Source organism: Leptopilina heterotoma, unplaced genomic scaffold (assembly GCF_015476425.1).
Source record: "Leptopilina heterotoma isolate Lh14 unplaced genomic scaffold, ASM1547642v1 Lhet_27, whole genome shotgun sequence".
Taxonomy (NCBI): Eukaryota; Metazoa; Arthropoda; class Insecta; order Hymenoptera; family Figitidae; genus Leptopilina; species Leptopilina heterotoma.
Window position 1 is genome coordinate 643,122 of NW_025110978.1, and position 24,297 is coordinate 667,418.

The 24,297-nt window shown below is 22.5% G+C and overlaps 2 protein-coding genes across 6 annotated transcripts in view; one reads left to right on the forward strand and one right to left on the reverse strand.

The window, feature by feature from the left end:
- The window catches only part of LOC122503789, a 338,227-nt gene that overhangs the window by 166,109 nt on the left and 147,821 nt on the right, over positions 1-24,297 (forward strand). The gene's annotated exons all lie outside the window — the stretch shown is intronic.
- Positions 14,129-17,528, reverse strand: LOC122503796. Of its 2 annotated transcripts, XM_043614492.1 has the most exons (11): positions 17,365-17,528; positions 17,140-17,296; positions 16,875-16,895; positions 16,729-16,749; positions 16,480-16,503; positions 16,263-16,283; positions 16,109-16,129; positions 15,808-15,828; positions 14,667-14,687; positions 14,564-14,584; positions 14,129-14,285 (listed from the first exon to the last, which is right to left on the reverse strand). In XM_043614492.1, the coding sequence occupies exons 2-11, from the start codon at positions 17,221-17,223 to the stop codon at positions 14,220-14,222; spliced, it is 321 nt and encodes a 106-aa protein (XP_043470427.1). In that variant the 5' UTR covers positions 17,224-17,296; positions 17,365-17,528; the 3' UTR covers positions 14,129-14,219. The 2 variants fall into 2 exon arrangements, with proteins under 2 accessions (XP_043470427.1, XP_043470428.1); XM_043614493.1 differs by lacking the exon at positions 15,808-15,828 and having other exon boundaries at positions 17,365-17,516.

Below are 24,297 nucleotides of genomic sequence, written 5' to 3' on the forward strand. Positions count from 1 at the left end.
TTTCGAAATTAAATTATTCAAAACTTGCATATTTTTTATCAAATTAATATTTAAATCTAACTTAGAAGAATTAATAAAATATAATTAATTAATTAATTAATAAAATATAAACAAAATTAAAATAATAATAAAAAATAATATAATAAGTATAATATCAATAAATATTTTTATTCATTTTCCGAATGTTTTCGTTTTATTTGTCATATTATTATTATTTTAAATAATTCTTTCCAGAATTCAACTACGAAAATTGAATCATTTAAAATTTTAAATACAATACCTTTTGTAAAATTTAATTATTTTATAAATGTTTAGTTACAATTCTTCAAAAATATATTTAAAAATAATTTTTAAAAGTGAATAAATAAAATTCTTTAAAATTTAAAATTTATATTAATGAAATTCGACAAAATTTCCAATTGTTTTAATTTCTTAAAATTATTTTTCTTTTTTATGATTTCCAAAGTAAATTTTTCAAATTTAAATAATTTTTATCTAACTTGCTGACTTCAGCACTCAGTAGTTTTAAATTATAAATAATTTTTGTTAAATAAATAATTAAATACTTATTTAAAAAAAATATTTGATTTTATCACTCGGTTGTTTTAAATACCTATTTAATAAAATATTGAATTTAACCATCATTCCGAGTCATTAAATGTGTAAATAAAACAACAAAAAGGTTGTTTTAACGTTTCAACGTTTATTTTTTTAAATACTTATTATTGTTTATTTATCCATAGGAATTAAAATTTTAAAACACTTTAAATGTAAAACAATTTAAAATTTTATAATTTCTAAAAACCATAATTGCAATTTTTGCAAAATTCAATTAGTTTTTGTAATTTTTAAATAAAATTCAAAACTTTAATAATTTCTTTAGGAAAATAACAGTTATATTTAAAAATAATTTTTAAAACTGAAAAAATGAAATTTTAAAAAAATTTATTTGAATAAAATTTGACAAAATTTCAAATTGTTTCAATTTTTTAAACTTATTTTCGCTTTTTCAAGATTTCTGAATTAAAATTATTCAAATTTAACTAATTTTTGTTAATTAAATATTTAAATATTTAATAAAAAAAAAATACATATTTAAATATTTATTGTTATATTTATTTGCCCACTCAAATTAAAATTTCAAAATACTTTCTATGTTAAACCTTTTAAAATTTAATAATTTATAAAAATCCAATTAGTTTTTGGAATTTTTAAATAAAATAAAATAAATAAGTAAAATTAAATAAAATTCAAAACGTTAATAATTTTTTTAGGAAAATAACAAACAAATAATTTCGCTATTTACAAATTAAGACTGTCAAATATTTGTCATAACAATTCGAGCTGTAAAACAATTTTGTAATGAAAAAGCCCTAAATTCACGTGAGGACAGAATATCACAATAATTATTATTATATAATATAATTATTTACAATTTATTTATTCTTGTAATTTATAATATTTATAACTTGTAATTCGTTTTATAACTGAAACGAAAAAATTGTATATCGCCACCATGATGTATGTACTCTGTAATTGTTGTCGCGAACTTCAAAAAAAGAATAATTCAATCAGTGCACAAAATATAAATTTTTCATTTGAATTCAGTAATTTTTTTTCTCTTCTTCTACCTTTTGGAAAAAAATAGCTCTTCTGGTATTTGCAAATTTTTGTCTCTACACCACTGGATTTTATTAGAACGTTTACGTTAATCTACGAGAGTAATTATTTACCTTGATTTGTTATCCTATTATCCAGTGAGATAACCATGTTGTCTCAGGCAATATCCCTCAGGAATGTCACTGGTAATGTCTTGAATAACGTTTTAATATATACTCTGGTCGTATAATTTTCGAATTGCCCTCTTAAGGGAATTCTTATGATTATATATAAGACTCTTATAGGAATTATTTTGTGACCACTTTACCAGAGAGAGAGAGAGAGAGAGAGAGAGAAAGAATGATGATTTTATATTCGTTAGATTAAGTTGTTAGTGTATATTGTATATAAAGAATTTCAATGTATACAATTTTCCTTTACAAACGTAATCATTTTAGATGATGCTTTATTAGACTCGGAAAATTTTATATTCATTTTTCTCTGTTATATACGAGCATTTCAAATCTGGATAAATTGCACTGCCCTTAACTATGAGAATCCTTTGAGGTTAAATCCCTTTGCATTTTCTCACGCAAAATTCGCATTACCGGTGATTCACACGTTGCGACGAGAGAAACGAACTACTTATTTGCATCTTTTTTTTCCTCGTATACGCAGTAAAAGCAGATGGAGACATAAGCGAGTGTGTAGGCCCCTTCATTGAAAAGAAGAAAGTAAATTGAAATTCTTCTTTTTCAAATTCATTTGTCAAATGAGAATTTTATATCCGATTGTAGAAATTATATTACAAAATGGAAATTTAGTTTGTGAATAATGCAATATAATAATTATCACGCTAAATGAATAAAAGAAATGTGCAGTAATAAACAATTATTTTTGAATTTTTTGTATTTCTCTCTATCAATGTTTTATATTTTTAACTTATTCAGGGTTGCCACAGGTCAGGGAAATCAAGGAATTGTCAGGGAAAAGACAGGGAATTTTATTAAAAATACTGGAAAAAATTTAATTTCTAGAATTCATAAAAAAATTCTAAATTTTTGTATCTTTTTTGTTTCTCTCATAAATTATGAAGTTAACACGAATTCTAATACAAAAAATTCATTTATTTGATATTTTTGACAAGAATGAATTTTTTTATTAAAAAATGTTTTAAAAAAACATTAAAATGTTTTAAAATTGTTTTAACGCAATTATCTTTATAAATAACAAAATTCTTCACTGAAATTAAATTATTTTGAGGAATTTTAATAAATGTTTTTGCAAAATTCAATTATTTTCAATTTTTCATAAATGACAATATTCATCATAAAAATTCAATTATTATTAATAATTTTAACGAATATCTCGTCAAGAATTCAATTTTCTTTATAAATAGCAAAATTTTTCACAAAAAATTTAATTATTTTCAAAAAATTTAAATAATTTCGAAAATTTTTTCGCAATTTAGTGATTTTTAATATTTACTATTTTCATAAAATTTATCAAAAAAATTTAATTATTGAAAAAATTTTTGATAAAATTTTATGAAAACATTCAATTATTTTCATAAATAATAAAATTTTTTTTAGGAATTCAAATATTTTCATCGAAGAATTTCAAATATTTTTAATATAATTTTAAATAAATTCCTTGAATAATGCAATTATTCTTAAAAAATTTATTAAAACTCGACGAAAGAATTCAATAATTTTGAAAAAAATTTGTTGCAATAATTCAATTAATTTAATAAATAACTTTTAATTTGTCGCAGAAAATTAATTATTTTTAAAAAATTTTATGTACCTAATTCTGCAAAATAATTTAATTATCTTGATAAACAACCAAATTCTTCTCATAAAAATCAATTATTTTATAGAATTTTAATAAAAATTTTTTCCAAAATTCAATTATTTTGATAAATTTCAAAATTCATCACAAGAATTCAATTCTTTTGAAAATTTATAAAATACTTTGAAGAAATTAAATTATTTTCAAAATTTTTAAAAAATTCTCGTCAAGAATTAAATTATTTTTATAAATAGCTAGCGAAATTCGTCTCAAAAAGTCAATTATTTTCAAAAATTTTAATTACTTAAACAAAATTGAATAAAATTTTTCGCAAGAATGCAATTATTTTCATAACTTATTATTTAAATTCCTTTCATGAATTCAATTGTTTTTAAAAATATTAATAAAACTCTTCAAAAGTTTTCAATTATTTTCAAAAATTGTGAGAAAATTCTTTAATTCAATAAATTTCTGTAAAATTTGAAATGAATTCCTTAGAAGAAATTAAGTATTGTCAAAAGTTGTTAATAAAATTCTTCACTAAAAATTCAATTTTAAGAAATATTCAATTATTCAATAAATAATTTCTTTTTGTACCTATTTAAATAATTGAATTCTCGTAGAATTTTCTAATAAAAATATATTTCAAAATGAATTTCGGTTAAAATTTTAGATAATAATTAAATATATTAAAAGTATTATAGCTTGAATTTTTAGAAATAATTGAATTTTTAAATGGTTTTAAATTAAATTCTTTGAAAATCTGAATTTTTCATACTTTTTTTAAAATAAAAATTCTGTAAAACTGATTTTTTCGAAAAATTTTATTTGAATTTTTTTTTAAAATTATTAGAAGTTTTTATTTTCTAATATTTATTTAAATAAAGAATTTTATTAACTTTAGATAGATTGCATATTATTATATTATTGTGTTATAATTATTTTTATTTTATAATCCATTCAAAATTGTAATGTCAAATAGAAATCATCAGCATTTTTTTTTCTTCTTTTCATTAAATGACTAAAATTTTGTTAAAAATATTATGTTTTGTCAAATTGAAATTATGCAGAGTTTTGTTCTTTACTTCTGAACAAAATTAGAAAATTGTTAAACAACTGTGATTAAGAAATAGAAAATTTTCTTATTTTGCATTATTTTTGTTTATGAATCACAATTTTTTTAAGAAAATTATTATTTTGTTTTAGAAAAAGAAGAAAAATGTTTGCACAACTTCTATTTTTAATCTTATATTTGAAACAGGATTTTCCACAGGAATTAAGAATTTCAAAAATTTCAAATTCAGATTCAAACCTTTTTTAAATTCAATAACTTATAAGAATATTTTTATAAAACATGAAGATATCGATTGCTCCGAGTCGAAGACTCGGAGTGATTGATTTCTTCATGTTTTCTAATAATTAAAGATGACCGAAAGATAAAATCATTATTTTATATTATAAAAATATTGTTACTGTAACTTTATCAAAAATAATTTTTATCATTTTAATTCAATTATTGTTTTCTAGAATTTAAATTATTTTTTATGAAAATAATTGAATTGCTTAAAAGAATTTTATTATTTATAAAAATAATTGTATTGCTGTGAAATTTTTATTATTTATGAAAATAATTAAATGTTTGTATATAATTTTATTAAAATTTTTTTTAAATAATTGAATTCTTTTTGAGAAATTTTATTAAAATAGTAGATATTGAAAATAATTGAAATTATAAAATTTTTTGAAAATAATTGAAATAACGACAAGAATTTTGTTGACATTTATGAAAATAATATTGAACTTTGGAGAAGAATTTTGTTATTTATAAAGATAATTGGGATTCTTACGAGAATTTTTTTAAATTTTGAACATAGTTGAATTTTATAAGAAGAATTTTATTTTTTTGTTGAAAATAATTGAATTTATGCAATTGTTTGTAATTTTTCCAAAATTGAATTGTTATAGTGTTTTCAACAAAAATTTAAATTAGAAAATTTTTAAATTCTATTATTTTTAAAATTGCTAATTTTATTTAAAAAAGGCAGCAAGAAGTTAGCCGCGCGAATTGTTGCTAGTTATTATAAAAACATGAAGAAATCGAGAGATCGACATCTTCATGTTTTATAATAATATATTTTCTTCTAAGTTGTTGAATTTGAAAAAGGTTTGAATTTGAATGTTTTGAAGAATTTTAATTCCTGCAGAAATATAATAATGATTAAATATAATTATTTAAAAAAGAAGCGTTATTGATGTTTTCGAATAAATTTTACAATTAAAAAAATTCGTAAATAAAATAGAACATTTTTTTGAGTATGTAATAATTTTTAGAATGAATCAAGGAATATTCTTTAGGGTCAGGGAAAAAGTCAAAATTCTGTCTGGAAATCAGGTTATATCTCTAGTGGACATTTTGTAAAATCCCGTCAGAATGGTGATTTTTTAAATATTTTCTAAATATTCACTAATACAGCTTCATTGCAGTGAAATTATTGAAATAGAAGGAAAATGAATTTCTCGTATTTTGATTAAGATGTTCATCTAATTGGAACGTTTAACGTAAATGCGTGCACGCAGAGCGCGTGCCACTTGATTCGCATGGAGCCCGAGGGTAAAAGCGACCTCGTGCGTTGCAAAATATACGTTGCATTTATCTGTGATTCGTATATATTCACATGTATACTGTATATATATAAATACGAGTTACGTTTGTACGTTGACCTTAACGGTTCAAGACAAGCCTCGCCACCCACGGTTTCTCGCTAGAGCGCGTATAACAACACTCTCGCTCTCTCATTTTATGTCGATGGACCCCTCTCACTTTCGTGCATACATGCCCTGCCACTTTTTTTCTCATTTTTTTTTTCTTTTGCGAAAACTCATTTTTCTGTACCGTTCTTTTGATACCTTAATCAGAGCAAATTTAGACAATAGGAAGAAAAAAATTCGTTCCATTCACTCGTTCGGGTAATCACAAAGAGGAATCTTTTAATTACTTTTTTGTATTTTGCACAGTAAACGTTGTCAACTTCATTATTGACGTTTTTTGTAGATTTAAATATTTAAAATTATGACTGAAATTATTAAAATTAAGATTTTATTACTTTTTATATTATTTATTTCTTCGTATACAGTCAGGGCTCGAACTAGGTCCGTAAATCCCGTAAAAGTCCGTTTTTTCAATTATGTTCAAAATTTTTTAAAAATTATCATCAAAATTTCAATTATCTTTAGAAATAATTAATTCTTTTCCTAAATTCAATTATTTTCAAAAATTTTAATAAAATTCTAAACAAACTTTTAATTATTTTCAAAAAATAATAAAAATTTCACAGGAATTTCATTATTTACAATTTTTTCTTATAAATTTCTTCGCAATCATTCAATTGGGTATTTTTATAAATAATAAAAATTTTACGATGATTTAATAATTTTCGTAAATAATAAAATTCTTTTTAGGAATTCAATTATTTTCATAAATGATAAAACTCATTGCAGAATTTCAATTATTTTTAATACTTACTTAATTTTTTTAATAATAAAATTTAATTCAATTATTTTGAATCAAATTCCTAGAAAAAATTCTTAGAAATTTTATTAAAATTCGTGAAAAGAATTAAAAATTCAGTTATTTAAAAATTTATAGATAAAATTCTTTATGAACATTTAATTTTAAGAAACGGAATTATTCAATAAATTGTTATTTTTGTATTTAATTAATTGAATTCTAGTAGAATTTTCTCATAAACATTGATTTAAAAATGGATTTCAGTTAAAATTGTAGATTATAATTGAATTTTAAAAGCATCAGAGCGTAAATTTTTAGAAATAATTGAATTTTGAAAACGTTTCAGATTAAAATCTTTGAAAATTTGAATTTTTCATATTTTTGACTAACAAATTTTGTGGAATTAATTTTTTTTTGAGAAAGTTTAATTGAGAATTAAAAAAAAAAAATTATTTAAAGTTTTTATTTTTTAATATATATTTAATTGAAGAATTTACGAATAATTGAAATTTTTTTAAACAAATAAATTTGAAAATCGTTAAAAAACTTTTTCAAAAATTATTAAAAATTATGGATTCATAGAAGATGTTTAGTAAAAAACAAGAAAAAAAAATTCAATTTTGTAAAAGTTACAAATTATTGCAAAACTATATAAAATTCTTCTTAGAAATTGCAATATTTTCACAAATAATAAAAGTCATTGCAGAATTTCAATTACTTTTAATACAATTTTAATCGAATTTTTCGAAAAATTTTATTAAAAGTCGTTGATAGAATTCAATTATTTAAAAAATTTGTTGATAATGATTTTTTATGGGAATTGAATTTTAAATAAAATTAAATTATTCAATAAATTATTTATTTTTGTATTTAAATAATTGAATTCTAGTAGAATTTTCAAATAAAAATTGGTTTTCATTTCATAAAAAAAATGAATTTCAGTTAAAATTTAAGATTATAATTGAATATTAAAAGCAATATAGCGTGAATTTTTAGAAATAATTGAATTTTGAAATTAATTTTTTTGAGAAAGTTTAATTGTGGATTTTTTTTATATTATTGGAAGTTTTTATTTTGTAATATTTATTTAATTGAAGAATTTATGAATAATTGAAATTTCGTAAAATTGAATATTGTAAAGAAACGAATTTGAAAATTGTCAAAAAACTTTTTCGAAAATTATTAAACAGAATCGATTTAAAGAAGAATTTTAGTTAAAAATTCTTGTAAATAATAATTTAATTGGACTGATAATATTTTTGTCAGTAAATGGTCCGTAATTTTTCATTTTTGGTCCGTAGAGTCCGTACTTTTAAATACTTTCACTGGTTCGAGCCCTGTACAGTAGAATTTACTCCTAGTAAAATTTATAGTTCAAAAATGTTTTAAAAAATAACTAAAAACATTCACTATTATAATAAAATAGAAATTTATTTTCCCTGAATCGGAATTAAAAAATATTTTTTACATCTCTTTATAGAAAAACTCTCACGAATTCTTTTCTTATTTTTTTCCCCCACAGAACAACTCAATTTTCGGTTAAATTAAGATTAAAGGATACGAGATTGAACTCAATAATGCTGAGCAAGCAAAAGTATTGCTGCACAGATTGATTCTTCAAATAAGGATAATTTTTATGCAAACTTTATCTCTTATAAGCCGCACGCATAAACAACTCAAAAAAAGAAAAAAGAAAAAAGAAAAAAAAATGGCTTATATCTACTATTGCGATCTGTGGTAGAGTATAATAAGACCTTGTAAGTTTAAAAGATATTGACCAAGGGAACAACCACAAAATAGTACCACTTGCATTATGCACCCAAACGAAAATTATTGCGGTTGAATGTGAGGATACTTAACCTCCGTGAATAATGTTAGAATCAGCCTTCTTGTACGATGTAATATCGCTACCTGATTACGTTTTCTCCGACTTGATATTATTTGAAAAAAAGAAACGAAAAAAAAAGAAAAAAAGAATAATAGTTGTATACAAAGTTTTTCTCTAATCAAAAAAGCAGGAAACAAAAATAGTGTATTTTTCATTTCAATTGTGCAAACGTATTGAAGATATTTTGCAAACATTGCGGATAAAAGGGAACAGAAACACTTCAGGAGCGTTCGATTATCATTTCTGATTAATTGTTCAAACTATGTTTATTATTATTAAATTATTAACCATGTTCTACATTTGAATTAATAGGAAATAACTGTACAGAAAAAACCATAACTCAAACCGTTTACATTTTAGTCAAATGCTTTTCTTTTTTGAGTATACAATATTCTATATCAGTACTTATGTAGGAAAGGATTTCCTTGATGAACACATGTATAGAATTAAATAAATAAAAATTAGGAGTATTTTAATCCATTAATAGTTACATCAAATGGTTTTTGATGTTCAACAGTCACTGGTTGCAGTAGTTGTAGTAATTTTCTGTAAAAATCTTGTTGCAAATGAAGATAAAAAAAATAGACAAAAACTTGATGATAAGAATTGACGATGAGCTTTATTGTTGTTACACGGAGAAAAATTTATTCGTACTGATTACAATAGTCTATATTACTGCTCGGATATGTGACCACTTTTTGTTATGATTACTATAGCTGTTGTAAGGAGTACAAACATTAAGGTATCCCTTACAACAGCTATAGTAATCGTTCCTACTAAATTCTTAACACATTACATAGTCTTCGTAATCATTCCAAAAAGTGGTCACATATCCGAGCTGTAATGTAGACTATTGTAATCATTAAAAATAATTTTTCTCCGTGTAATGTCAGAGGGTGTAATTATAAACTTGAAAATCCCTCGCAAATGACGTCTCATTCTCCCTTTATTTCTTCGTTATTCATCTCCTTCATTTATACATGTGTATATACTATATACACCTCTGACCAAGATTGATAGAAGATTCCGTACAAGCATTTAAATTACGCTGCTTTATCAAAATTAACGCAGCTCGAATGCATCTCGGGAAGTAACTCGCGAGCCTTGTTACACAAGCTCATTACTTCTTTCATGGCTAATTAGGTCCGTAGCTCGCAGATCAAGGACGTTATTCATCCTGCAATCTCCCCCTTTATATATATATACATATACATATACATATATATACGATGAGAGAGAGAGAACAAAGATATCTAATCTCCCTGGAGAACATATGGCATAATTTTTATTCCATCTCATCTCCAATAACCATATGGAATTTGTCGAAAATTTACACATTGGAAAAAGAGTTAAAAAATACATTTTTCTTTTTCGTAACATTTAACGAAATTATAAGTATATATTATTATTAATACCACTAGCAACAATTTACTAACTTTTTAGGATAAAATTACCAATTTTAAAAATAATAGAATTTCAAAATTTTTAATTCAAATTTTTGTTGAAAACATTTTAAAAAATCAAATTTTGGAAAAATTACAAATAATTGCAGAAATTCAATTATTTTCAAGAGTGATAAAATTCTTCTCATAAAATTCAATTATCTTTCAAATTAAAAAAAAATTCTCGTCAAAATCCCAAATTATCTTTATAAATAACAAAATTCTTCCCCAAAGTTCAAAGTTCAATTATTTTCGAATCAATTACAAATTTCCAAAAATAGTACGCAAACATTTAATTATTTTCATAAAATAATAAAAATTTCTCAGGAATTCAATTATTTACAAATTTTTTATAAATTCCTTCGCAATAATTCAATTATTTTCATAAAAAATAATGAAAAATTGTAGAAAATAATAATTGATTTGAAATGATGAAAATAATTTTGAAAAAAAGTTACTGTAATACTATTCTTATAATATAAAACAATGATTTTACCTCTCGGTCATCTTTAATTATTATAAGTTATTGAATTTAAAAAGATTTGAATTTAAAAGTTTTGAAATTCTTAATTGCTATATGGAAAAATAATATTAATTAAATATTTATTTAAAAGAAAAGTTATTGATGTTTTGGAATAATTTTACAATTAAAGAAATTCGTAAATAAGTGTAACAGAACATTTTTTTGAGTAAAATTTTTTCATTATTTTCTAAAAATTTAAAAGTTTTTAATTTCATTTTCAATTAAAATTTGTAATTGACAAATAGAATAGAATATGTAATGTTTCTTTTTCAAAAGAAAAGAATGAGTCTCTGAACAATATTTTTATTGAGAAATATAAATTATGCATAAAATGGGTATATTTCCTATTTCTTAATTATAATTTTTTAACAATTAATAAATTTCTCATATTTTTTATAAATAAAAAGAAGAAAAATTTGCATAATTTAGATCAGTCAAACGAAATTTGTTATAGAAAAAGCATATAATAAACAAAATTTATTTGTTAATCATAATTTTTTTTATATTTTCTAATTTCAAATATTGTTTTATTATAAATCATGAAGAAATACCTGCATATTTTCAATCTGTCAAACAATATTTAAAAAAAAAAAAAAAACAAAAAAAAAGCATACACAAAAACTAACTTTAAAGTGTGGACAGTCATTTTAATTTAAGAAATTTTTAAAGAAATAATTATTATCATACATAACTGAGAAACTAATTAGAATTAAATTTTCAATGTATATTATTTCAAAAGTTTAAAGTATATTAAATTCCATTTATTATTATTATAAAAATTACAAAACTTTTTATTTTCAAATATGAATTTTTGAATAATTTCAGATTCAAACTTTAAAAAAATTCAATTATTAGGTCATCAATTATTCTTGTTTATTAATTTTAAAAATTTTAATAAAATTCTTTGCAAGTATTCAATTATTTTCATAAATAATAACATTCATTGTAAGGATTCAATATTGTTTTTAAAAACAGTAACATATTTTGCAAAAATTCAATTACTTTTAAAAAAATTTCACCAAAGAATTCAAATTTTTTAAAATTCGTTACAAAAATTTAATTACTTTCAAAAAAATTTCATGATACAATTCAATTATTTTCTAAAATTTTAATAAATCCTTTGAAACAATTCAATTATATTTATAAATAATAAAATTCTTTGTGAAAATGCAATTATTATCAAAAAAATTTCATGAAAGAATTCAATTTTTTAAAATTTGTTACAAAAATTCAATTACTTTTAAAAAAATGTCATGAAAGTATTTAATTTTTTCTTATCTTTATAAAAAATTTCAATAGAATTCAATTATTTTCTAAAATTTTAATAAATTCTTCGAGAAAATTCAATTTTTTTCTAAAATTTAAAAAAATCCTTTGAATCGATTTAATTATATTTATAAATAATAAATTCCTTGCCAAAAATTAGTTTCAAAAAATTTTTACGGAAGAATTCAATTTTTTCTTAATTGGTTATAAAATAAGTCAACAGAATTCAATTATCTTTTAAAATTTTTAATAAAATTCGTTATGTAATTAAAGGTTTAATTTCAATTATTAACAAACACGATTTTTTTGAAAACTTGAAAGAAATTTTTCATAAAATTCGATTATTTTCAAAATTTTTAATTAAAATTATTAAAGAAACTTTATTATTTAAAAAAAATTGAAAGAAATTCTTTAAAAGAATTTAACTATTTTTAAGAAATTAACTATTATTCTCAATATTATAATAGTGTTAACATTAAATTATAGACACATACCTTTCGAGTAAATGATGATTATTAAATCTAAAATTCCGATACTTATATGACAATTATAAATATTTTAATTTGAGTGAAATCATGCGCTCCTAAATTTTATAAACCCAACCGTTGAAAAGTTTGACATATAAAAAAAAAAAAAAAAAAATGACAATAACCCGCAAAAATTAATTTTCAAAACAAATAAATGAATGCAGATAATTTGCTAACGGAAAGGGAAACTTACGACTATTATAATGTATTGTATTGATATATTTAATTTGAATAGAAATATATTTGGTTGGGAGAGGAAAATTTTGGTTCCTTGGACTAAATAATTTTCTCAATGTAAGAGAGGAATAATATTCTTCAGTAACAGTATCAACATCCGCAATTTTATATTAGCCTACCGTTTCTATTTTGCAGTTAATTTCAAAACGTGTGTGTGTGTGCGTCGAAACCGACCTACTCTCAGGGTGTGTAGATAATGCACGCAAGTTATCTTGAAATTGTTTTACTGACCGAGTGTTGCCATGGGCGATGCATTCATTAGGTCGTTTTACGGGCCAATAACAGAGTATATAAGCAGACGCCACGGTAACAACGTGTCATGGCATAACGGAATCTTTCTCCTCAATCTCGTCGGAAGCAATGAGATTGCTTTGCTGTTTGCTGATGTTGCTCCTCTCTCTCTCTCGCCTTCTGTTAAATTTTTATATTTGAATAGCTCCGGAGAAACAATTAGGCGCGCTTCTCTTTTTTCAAAAGAATGAAAATCTCCTTCTTCTTCTTCTTCTTTTTCTTCGTCTTCTTCAACTTGTAGTTATACTTTGGCCGTTAGATCGACTCAAACTGTCTCGAATCACCCGCAAATTCCATTTTACCAGAAGAGACATCGCAAGGTCGTTATTTACGCTCGTTTATGTATATTCGCTCTCTTTTCTTTAACGTGTGTGTGTGTGCTATTTGCCCTCTTGGCTTTGTGCCTCACTCACTATTTTCATTTTATACACTTCAATTCGACTCGATGGATTTTAGTTACAGCTTCTGTAAATGGAGGCTCGTTTAAAATATACAAGAAATTCCCGTGTCCTTGACGTGTAATGCTTTTTTTCTCTCTCTTTTTCTCAGTTTATTCTTTGATGCTGCAGCATTTCCGTCATTAACCCAATTTATACGCGCAAAGGAAAAGACACAAATCGAATTGGGAAAAAAAGTTGAAAACTAATTATTGTTCTCTCGAATATAAATTATTTGCAAATAATTACTAGGATGCATTTTAGTAATTATAATATGTGTGTAATATTGCGTTTTCTTATATTCACATATTCTCTCTGTCTCTCTGTGTTCGCAAAAATTTATGAGCGTTTTAAAAACTAATTAAGCAAAATTATTTGACATTTTTTTTTTGTCAGGTAAAAAAGGAAATTTTTTTATTTAATCATAAAAATTGGTAAAAATTAACTAAAGGAGTGCGATTTTTTAATCTTATTTTGACTTAAAAAATGAACATCAAGGTTATAGTCACTGTCGAATAATAATAATTAAAATTAGTTTCTAATTAATTCCGTAAGAATAACAGTAAACAAAATATAACTATACAGAAACCAATGAGGTTTTAAGCAAAAAGACTACGCGTCGTTTTTTAATTTTACCAGGTTTATTCAGCATTGACAAAGAATTATTTTACAAACATGTCATAAAATATAACAATTTGATAATAATTCCATTATTCTGCATTATTTATTCTTTGCTCCAAATCATGAATTAGACTCATGATCTCCGCATTTCCTTCCTGGAATCACATTTTTAGAATAAAGCAAACATTTCTTAGATGTATGTGTACTGCCTAATATTTGGATTAATGCAGCAACTCTAAACTGGAGGAAATAAATTTTAAACTACTCTTAAAAATAGAAACTGTTTTTTAAAAAAATGTTCTGTTAAAAAAAAAAAAAATTAAATCATGATTAAGGTTTGTGACTAAAAAAGTGAAACTTTATAAAATAGAAAATTACAATATTACTTAAACATTAAATGAAAACATTTATTTTGATATTGTTGAACATTTACCTCAAATACTGCCTTTTTTCTCTATAATAAAGAAAAAAACAAAACAAATGCTCATCCCAAATAAATTGAAAACATTTATTCTTATATTATATATTATACTTACCTCAAATTTTGCTGTTTCGATCTTAAAAATGAAAAAAAAAAATAAATGCTCATTCGAAATAAATTGGAAACCTTTATTTTCATAATGCATATGTTATAGTTAAAGACCGAAATCCGTTAATGTAGAGATTAACTAGTTAATCTGCGGATTCCCTAAGATTCACAGTTAAAGTGAGAAATTCGGACATTAACTAGGTAATGCTAACATTAACGAGAATCAAACCGTTAAAGTGCGAAAAGATCTCGATTTCGTGAAATTCGAGACTCTGTCTATCAATTTAGAAAGAGACAAAGTAAGTAGGGGAGACTAGGTGCGGTTGTTACAGTGTGCAGTTGTTACAAATGGAATATCTCAGAAACAATTATTTATAGAGATGGGGTTCCAAAGAGAAAAATGTTTAGTTTTTATGTACGAACTCACTGCAATATGTTTAAAAATAATATGCAAACTTTACAAGTAAAAAATAGGCACATTGGTTTTTAGAGGCCAAAAGTAAATATTTCTCTGCCTGATATTTTTTAAATAATTAATTTAAAAAATAATTATTATATATACATATATTTTTTTAATTTTAAATTAATTAAATAAATAATTTATTATGTTAAAACAGTATAATTAATAATAATTATATTAATAATTATTATATAATTTTTTTTTAATTTTTGTAACTCCAAATGCCACCAGTCTTTATCTTGCAATAATATAAGTAATAAGTTTATTTTTAAAAAAAGTAATAAAATTGAATAACAATTTGAATAATGATATCAATTATTATATTAATTATAATTAATATAATGATATAATAATAATTAATATTAATTATTTAATATATAAGTAATAAGTTTATTTTTAAAAAAGTTCTAATATTGTACACTTGTTATTCAATAAAGTAATTTTACTCTGAAGCAATAATAATAATTCATGTTTTATTTCAGTTAAATCATTTTTTCGCACTTCAACGAAAGTAAACTCGGTAATGTTCGCATTAACTAGTTAATCTGGACATTAACTAGTTAATGTTCGAAAAAAAAATTTTCTTTCGAACTTTAACGGATTTGATCAGGTAATCCGCAGATTAACTAGTTAATGTGCACATTACCTGAATTTCGGACTTTAACTATAACACATACATTACATTTACCTCAAATTTTTCTGCCTCTCTCTAATAAAAAGAAAAAAAACAAAAATGCTCATCCCAAATGCAAATGTTGAGAATAATGATTTTTCTTAAAATACATTAACTCCAAGAAATAACAATATTGATTATTGAACTCGAAATATACTTAATAATTTCATTATATAATTTTCATTACAATTAGAATTAAAATTTTGTTTTAAAACTATTTATGTTTTTGGTAATTATTTGTAAATAACGAAGAAGAAAAGTTTAAATAATTCAAATTTATTTAAAAATATTTATATTGTAATTATATTAAAATTACCTCAAATTGTTGTTTTTTAATCTAAAAACGTAAAATATTTGTAACAAAAAAAATTAAATGTAAAATTAGTTAACTATGATTATTCTAAGAGATTTAAAATCCGGCATTCATCAATGGTTTAACTGTATTCAATTTGTTATTATGTTAAACTTACGTTATAATGTCTCAATACTAACTGAAAAAGAAAAGACAAAGTTAAATAGAAAAAATATAAATGTTACAATAAAATACGCAACCTTAAAACTATTATTATAGTTTTAAAGTAAAATTCCAAATACATTTTCCATTACTATTGTGTAAAATTCAATAATCGCATTTTTGCATATGAACAATTATTATTAAAAATATTTTTTTTATTATATTGGACTTACATTCTCAAATTTTTGCGTTCTTTTCTAAAAAGAGAAAAAAAATTACAAAAACGTTTGTTAAATATTGGGGTCAGATTCTTGAAAAGTTGTTACACATTGTAATTACATGACAAAATACACTGTAATTAATTTGTTTAGCTTTGTACTTGTTAAAAATACTACCCTCAATAAACAGAGAAAAGTGCGAACAAAGTTATAAATTATTTACAAATTATTTTGGAAAATATTTTCTTATGATGTTACACTTACCTCATAATCATCTCGTAATGACTGAAAGGAAAGGAACAATATCGAAATGCAAGCATTTTTGGAAAATACACAAAATGATAATTGTCAATTTCAAATAACTTTTAAATTAATAAAAAATATTTATTTTGTTATTATATGTTACTTACATCGATTTGTCTTTGAATATCCTGAGAAAGAAAGAACAATATAAAAACTTAAAATTAAATGATAAATTTTAGATTTATGATTATAAATGTTAATAAAATTTTGTCAATTATATGATAAAATATTTTTAAAATATTGTTCATTTAATTCGACAATTAACTTTTTTAATTATTAAAATTATGTATAAAAATAAGTATTAGCTACTAGAAATTTGCATTTAATTAAATCGACAAAATTCTCTACAAATAAAATAACGTTAAATATTACTTCTTGTACATGGGTCGGTAGACAATTTACCCCAGCAGTAATGCTAATAACAAGTAGAATAAAAACACTACGAAAATTATTCATTTTAGTTTTTATTTTGAATCAAGTTTCAATAGGGAAATTCAGAAAATTTTTCCTCTGTATATATACCACTGAGCTATAAAAAATAATGTTTTAATGTTTGTCAATCGTGAGTAATGATATGTAATGATATTATATATTTACATTTGTATTCTTCACTTTATTTTTTTTCTATGTAAAAAATTTTACTAATATTACGTTGCACTCTTTATTTGTTTAAACAATTTATTTTTATTAATTTCTAACATTTTTCTCAGTACACTGTGAGATGTGCAGTTTGTTTTATTTCATTATTGATTGAACTAAAGGTAATAAATATTTATTTTGTTATTTAAATAGTTTATAATGAATCGATTTCACGTGGAATTCCACTTTAAAAATATTTTATAATATTTATTTTACTAGATAAATATTTCGTGACAGTTACAGACTATTTTTAAATAAAAATTGTATTGTAATCACAAGTTTCCTGACATCCTTCTAGGTTATGACTAATTTACAAAATTTTTCTTAATATTAAACTTTATCTTGCTTTAAATTCAAAATTATTTTCTGTTAAAAATATAGAAAATTGTACACGTGCACTTTACAACTATTTTATTTGAAAAAGTATTTCACAAAAAATGTTATTGTTTATTTTTTGTTGTTATTTTTTTAAGTATAATACACTATAGTAATCAAAGATTTAGGTTAATTAAAAATAATACATGTCATTTTTTAATTTTACAAGGTTATTCAGCAATGACAAAGAATGATTTTACAAACATGTCATAAAATATAACAATTTGATAATAATTCCATTATTCTGCATTATCTATAAAAAAGTGAAATATATGTATCATAAAAATTTAAATGTAATATAAGTAAACTGTGATTATTCTAATTAATAAAGGATTTAAAATTCGTCATTGATTAAGGGTTAAAAATGTAGAAAATTGTACACAACAACAACAAAATTGTTGTGCACAACAAATTATAAGTACAGAATGAGAAAAATTTATCATGTTTCTTAAAATCTTTTTAGAAAATTAAAAAAATATTATGCTACTTCAAAATTTTTTTTTTTAAACGAAAATTGTTTTTGAAAAATAAAAGATAGCAAATTCGATTTTTTTATATTAAAATGTACTTTTTGTAGATAAGTATATTATGTGAGTGTTGTGTGATATTTGTTTCAAAATTTTGCTTGAAAGAGAATAAATTTTTTAAAGATAGTCCATCTTTTAAAATTTGTTAAAAATATCCGGTTTTTTTTAAGGGGAACAGTTTAGTAATTTTTTTTTTTGTAATACGATGAGTAGAATAAAAATTCGAAAAAAATACTTTTTTCAGCTATATATTTTCAGTTAGGTTTGGAAATTTTACAAAATTGATTACGAATTATTGCCATCACATGAAATTATAAACTGATGTAGCCTTTGGGTTTTCCTGTATTTATAGAAAATCGTCTTTCGCATAGAGAATTTACACTAAATTTAATTTATGCCCCCCACAAATCAAGAAGGCGTGTTAATGATCGTTTATGAAACATGAGTCGAATTTAAGATTGCAAATAATCGAATATATTTGAATATTGCAAAGCCAGGGGCAAAATTTTTTCCAGTCGATATTCATTTTCCCAGGAGAGACGCTCACATACGCTTCAGGGCTTCTGGTTTTAGAATTTTAAAAACGTCTTTTAATCAATTCTAAGTTTTATAACTGTTTATTTTATATAAAAGAATAATAATAAGAATAACAATAAAAGTGATCAATTTTTAAAAACATGGTCAAAATTTTAATTTATTACACTCGTCACAGGAAATTTCAGAAAAAATTTATTCATTTATTTATTCAATAAAATCTGTCAAAATAAATGTATTTTTTAAAAATAGATGTAAAGCTTATAAATATATTTTATTTAATAATTACTGTCAATTAAATTTCGGTAATTAACTAAAATGGTAAATAATTAAATTATTTATAAATTTATCATTGGCTAAATTGACAATTTACTAAATAGGTAATTAAATTGGTAATTAAGTCAATTAAGAATTAATTAAATTGGTACTTAATTACGTAAAATTAATTGAATTAATAAATTAAATTAAAATGATTAGTACCATAATAATTAAAAATTCGATCAAGTTTTTAAATGAAGTATTAAATATTAAATAGAATTAAATATATAAAATTATAAATACAATTTAATACAAAAATGCGTAAATAAAAATGGTTCATTGCAATTTACAAATACAAATAATAAAGATATAAAATATAAAAGTACAAAAATGCAAAACACGAATGTATTAATAAAAAATAAAATATAAAAACATTAGATATATAAAATAAGAATCTAATATTGATAAAATAGGAAGTAAATAATTTTCTATAAATAGGTATTGAAATTGTAATTGTTGAAAAAATTGAAATTCAATTCATTATTGAGTGAAGGAATTTTTTTTGGCTTTTTCTTTTTGAATTGTGCGTTGAACATTTTATTGGCGCGCTATTCATGATGACATTCTTACATAACAGTTTGAAGGAGAAGCGTATCTTCCTAGTTCGAGCATGACATTTAAACAACTTTACAGTGATGTTCCTCGAGCCTCCTTCGCACATGTAGAAAACTTATTTTATCTCATTACCATCAGATCTCACACGATGCAGTCAGGATGTTACAGAACGATTAATTTCCGCTCTGTGACGTTCCGGTATCGAAGTTAAATCTGGAGTCTGTGCTCACGTGATTACATACTCATTTACTATATAGTGGATACGTATATATTTATAAATTCACGTGTGAGAGAAGAAAATACTTCCTCTCCTCTGTACGTGTATATGTATATATATGTATACGTGTCTGAATCAATTGACTCAGAAGGCAATTTATATATATAAGTTACTTTTATATGTACGCATTTCACACCATAGAAAACACGTTTTCAATATATAACAAGATCGAAGACAGTATCAAGCAGAAATAGTGAAATAAGTCACAACAGAGGAATTACATGATGAGAAATTGTTCTATAAGAATTTTTTCTCTTTTCTTTTTATAGGGGGAATATATGACTAGTAGGAATTTGTTATTTATTGTTTGAGAATTAAAAAACATTTAAGTTAGATTTGTATTGTTCTCTCTCACAATATTTAGAAGGCGCAATTTTTAGGTGACAAATTTTTTTTTACTTAATTTTTATTGAGGAAAAATTTTGTAACAAATCTTGATTTTTAAGGAACAATTTTGTAATAAATATTTGCACCTAATTTTATTAAGGAAAAATTTTGTAAGCTACTAAAACCTACTATTCAGTATTTTTTTTAATTTTTTACGATTTGCTACTATTTTCGATATACTTCTTTTTAGATTTATTCTTAAAAATTTCAATAAAATTTTTAGAGACAATTTAACAAATTTTAATAAAATTTATAGACAATTCAACAAATTTCGTAAGAGAATGCAATTTTTGTAAAAAAAATTCTTAAATGAAATTCTTTGCAAGCTTTCAATTATTTTCATAAATATAATAACATTTTCACAGTGATTTATTATTATTGTAAAATATCATTTTCTCAAAATTTTTCAAAAAAATCAATTATTTAAAAGGATTTTTATAAAATATTTCTTAAGAATTCATTTATTACGGTTTTTCTTCAGATATCAAAATTGAGACAAAAAACGTATCAAAATTTTGCTTTGCAGTGCTTTGCAACTGCAAAGCAATATTTTGATATGCTTTTTGTCTCAATTTGATAACTTTACAAAAACTGTGTATTTACAAAAAAATTTAGTAAAGTTCTTTGCAAGAATTCAATTATTTTTATAAATAATAAAATTCTTAGGAATTGAATTATTTTTTAAAATTTTAATAAAATTCGTTGCAAAAATTAAATTATTTGGTAAATAAAAAAACTCATTCTTAAAAATTGTATAAAAAATTCCTCAAAAGAATTCAATTATTTAAACAAGTTTCAATCCTATAATTTGTTTATTAAAATTCAATAGTTGTTTTCAATACATTTTTAATTAAATTTCTTGAAACAATTTAATTATTTTCAAAAATTTTAATGAAAGTCTTCGTAATAATTCAGTTATTTTAAAAAGTTTTAATAAAGCTCTTTATAAGAATTCAATTTTAAGAAATATTCAATTATTCAATTATTTATTTATTTTTGCATTTAAACAATTGAATTCTTGTAGAACTTTCTAATAAGAATTGATTTAAAATTGAATTTCAGTTAAAATTTCAGATAGTAATTTAATATTTTATATTATAGAAGCGTTATGGTGTGAATTACTATAGAAATAATTAAATTTCAAAAGATTTTTATATTGTAATCTTTGAAAATTTTAATTGTTATAAAACTAATAATATTACATTTTTTTTAAAAATAAAATGATTGAAGTTTTGAATAATTTTATTTAAAAAATTTCAACCAAAAAAAAGATTCAATTTTTGAAGAATTACAGTTGTAATTTTTAGAAATATGGTTTAATTTAAAAAAGGCTTTATATTCAGATCATTTAAAATATCTTAATTGCTGTGGAAAAATAAGCAGGTATTTAAATATTTATTTAAAAAAAATTATTGGAATTAAGATTTCTAAATTTAATTAAAAATCGTAACAATATTATTTGGAAAAACAATGTTAAGAATTTTGTTTATTTTTTGTTGTTTTACGTGTCACTAATGGAATTATTCCATTAGGCCTGGAAACAATTGTAATTAAGTGACGAGGACGATTCAAGTGCAGGTGTAACGCGTGTGCGCATTGTTCCGCGTTCCTGGTATTCCCGGCTTGACGATTACCGCAGGTGTAGTTACTACAAATTGCTCAGGTTTGTAAGTTTCTATTGCAAATAAAAAAAAAAAAATTTACGAAGAACAAAATGAATAGTAGACAGGGAGAAAGAGAGGCGTAGAAAGAAGAAGGGATAAACAGAAAGAAAAGAGAGAAGGAGAATGAAGGGAACGAATAAGGAAAGAGGAAAAAATGAGGGAAAGGAAAAAAGAGAGACAAGGAAGAATAGAGAGAGAAAGAGAAAAATAGAACAAAAAGAGAAAAAGAAACAGTAAGAAATAGAGAGAAATAGAAAGAAGAAAAAAAGGAAAAGAGAGGGAGAAAGAAAGAAACAGATGGAAAGAAATGAGAGAGAAAAAAAAACAGAAGGATAGAAAAAGAGGAAGGAAACAGAATAAAAAAAGGAGGGAAAATAAAGAGAAAGAAACAGAGGAAAGGAAAATAGGAAATAAAAGGAATGAAGAGAAAGAGAAAGAAATAAAAGGAAAAAAATGAAAAAGAAAAGACATGAAGAGAAAAGCGTAGAGAAAAAAACAAAAGGAAGAAAAAAGGGAGAAAGAAACAAAGGAAATGAAAGAAGATCGGGAAAGAACAAAAAGAAAAAATCTATTGAGAAAAAAGAAAAGAAATTAAGAGAGAAGAGAAAAAAATTATGCAATCAAACAGAGGGAATGAAATAGAAAGAAAACAAGAAGAAAGAAATAGAAGAAAAGAACGACTAAAACAGAGGGAAAGAATAAAAAAGATAAAAAAGGAAAAGAGAAAAAAAAGAAAGAGTTAAAAATAAAAAAGATACAAAAAAGAGTCAAAAAGAAAAAAAAAATAAAACAGAGAGAGAGAGAGAGAGAGAGAGAGAGAGAGAGAGGAAACGGAAAAGACAACTGCAAAAGTTTCCTAGTTCAAGACATTATAAAGTTGGCTAGAGCCCGGTTGCCGATCGTTAGCCAGTTAACATGCATTACTTTGATCTCAATCTATAAGTGTTACCGAGAAGCCATTGACAATATAACTAGTGGGTGACCCATTCAGGTCGCAGGAATCTCATTATATCTATCGATAGGTCGTTAATCAGTCTTTAAATAATTGCCACTGCATCTTAATGCATATTTTACGGTATTTCAGTGGAGCATAAAAAATTTTTTTCTCCTTTTCATTTCTCGTGACATTTTTTCATCTCACATATATCCATCCTTCATTATAATTTGAAAAATTAATAATCGCACTTTTAATCTGTTTAATAATTTTTTTTATTATAATTATCGTCCATAATTATTGATCTTGATCGATAATCATCATTCATGTTGATGTTTCGCTTTTCTATGTAATCAATTTTTATTACTTAGCGAATTAATTTTCTTGAAGTGGTAAATTCAATTTAACTTGATACTTGAAATGTAATAAATTATAATAAATAAATAAAATAACTTTTCAAAACAATTTCAAAAGTATCGTAGGTCGGAAAAATTAAAGAAAATAGTTAGGAAAGGAAAAAATTGGTTAGGGGAATCAAGGAAAAAATAGAGAATTTTTTTCATGTGTTGAAACTTTGAAATAATCATGAATTTTAAAATCCAAAATCAAATTTTTTATTTCTGATGAAGATAATTGAATTTTAGACAGGTATTTTTAAATTTTAATTTTTAAATGAAGTTTTTCTCAAATAAATTTGATTCTCTCAAGAATTTTCTTAAATTTATAAAAAAATATAATTGAATCAGCGAAGAAATTCAGTTACAAATTCTAGAAATAATTGAATTTTAGTCGAATTTTAATTGATTTTTTTAATAATTGAATTTTTGATGAAAGTGATAAAAATTATTGAATTGAAGTTTACAACGTTTAATCTGACGATTTTTCAAGAAACAATTTTAAAATTCATCAGGTTTGACGTTGTAAACTTTAGTCTAATATAAAAATTAATTAAAATAATTAATTTATCGAAGATTTTTATTTAAAAATTCCAAAAGTATTTAAATTTTAAACCTATTTTTATTAAATTTTTTTTATAATTCAATTCTTGAATAGTTAATACTAATAAAATTAATAAAAATAATTGTTTCAGAAAAAAATTTTATTTAAGAATTTTTAGAATAATTGAATTTCAGCTGTATTTTAATTGAAATTTTTTAAATATTTGAACTCCCAAAAAATTTGTTGAAACTTTAAAAGAAAATGGATTTAGTAAAGAATTGTAGTCAAAAACTCTTAGACTACTTTATTAAGAGAATATTAATTACATTTTTTAATAATTAAATTTTTGAAGAAATTTGCTAAGATGAACTAAAACTTTTT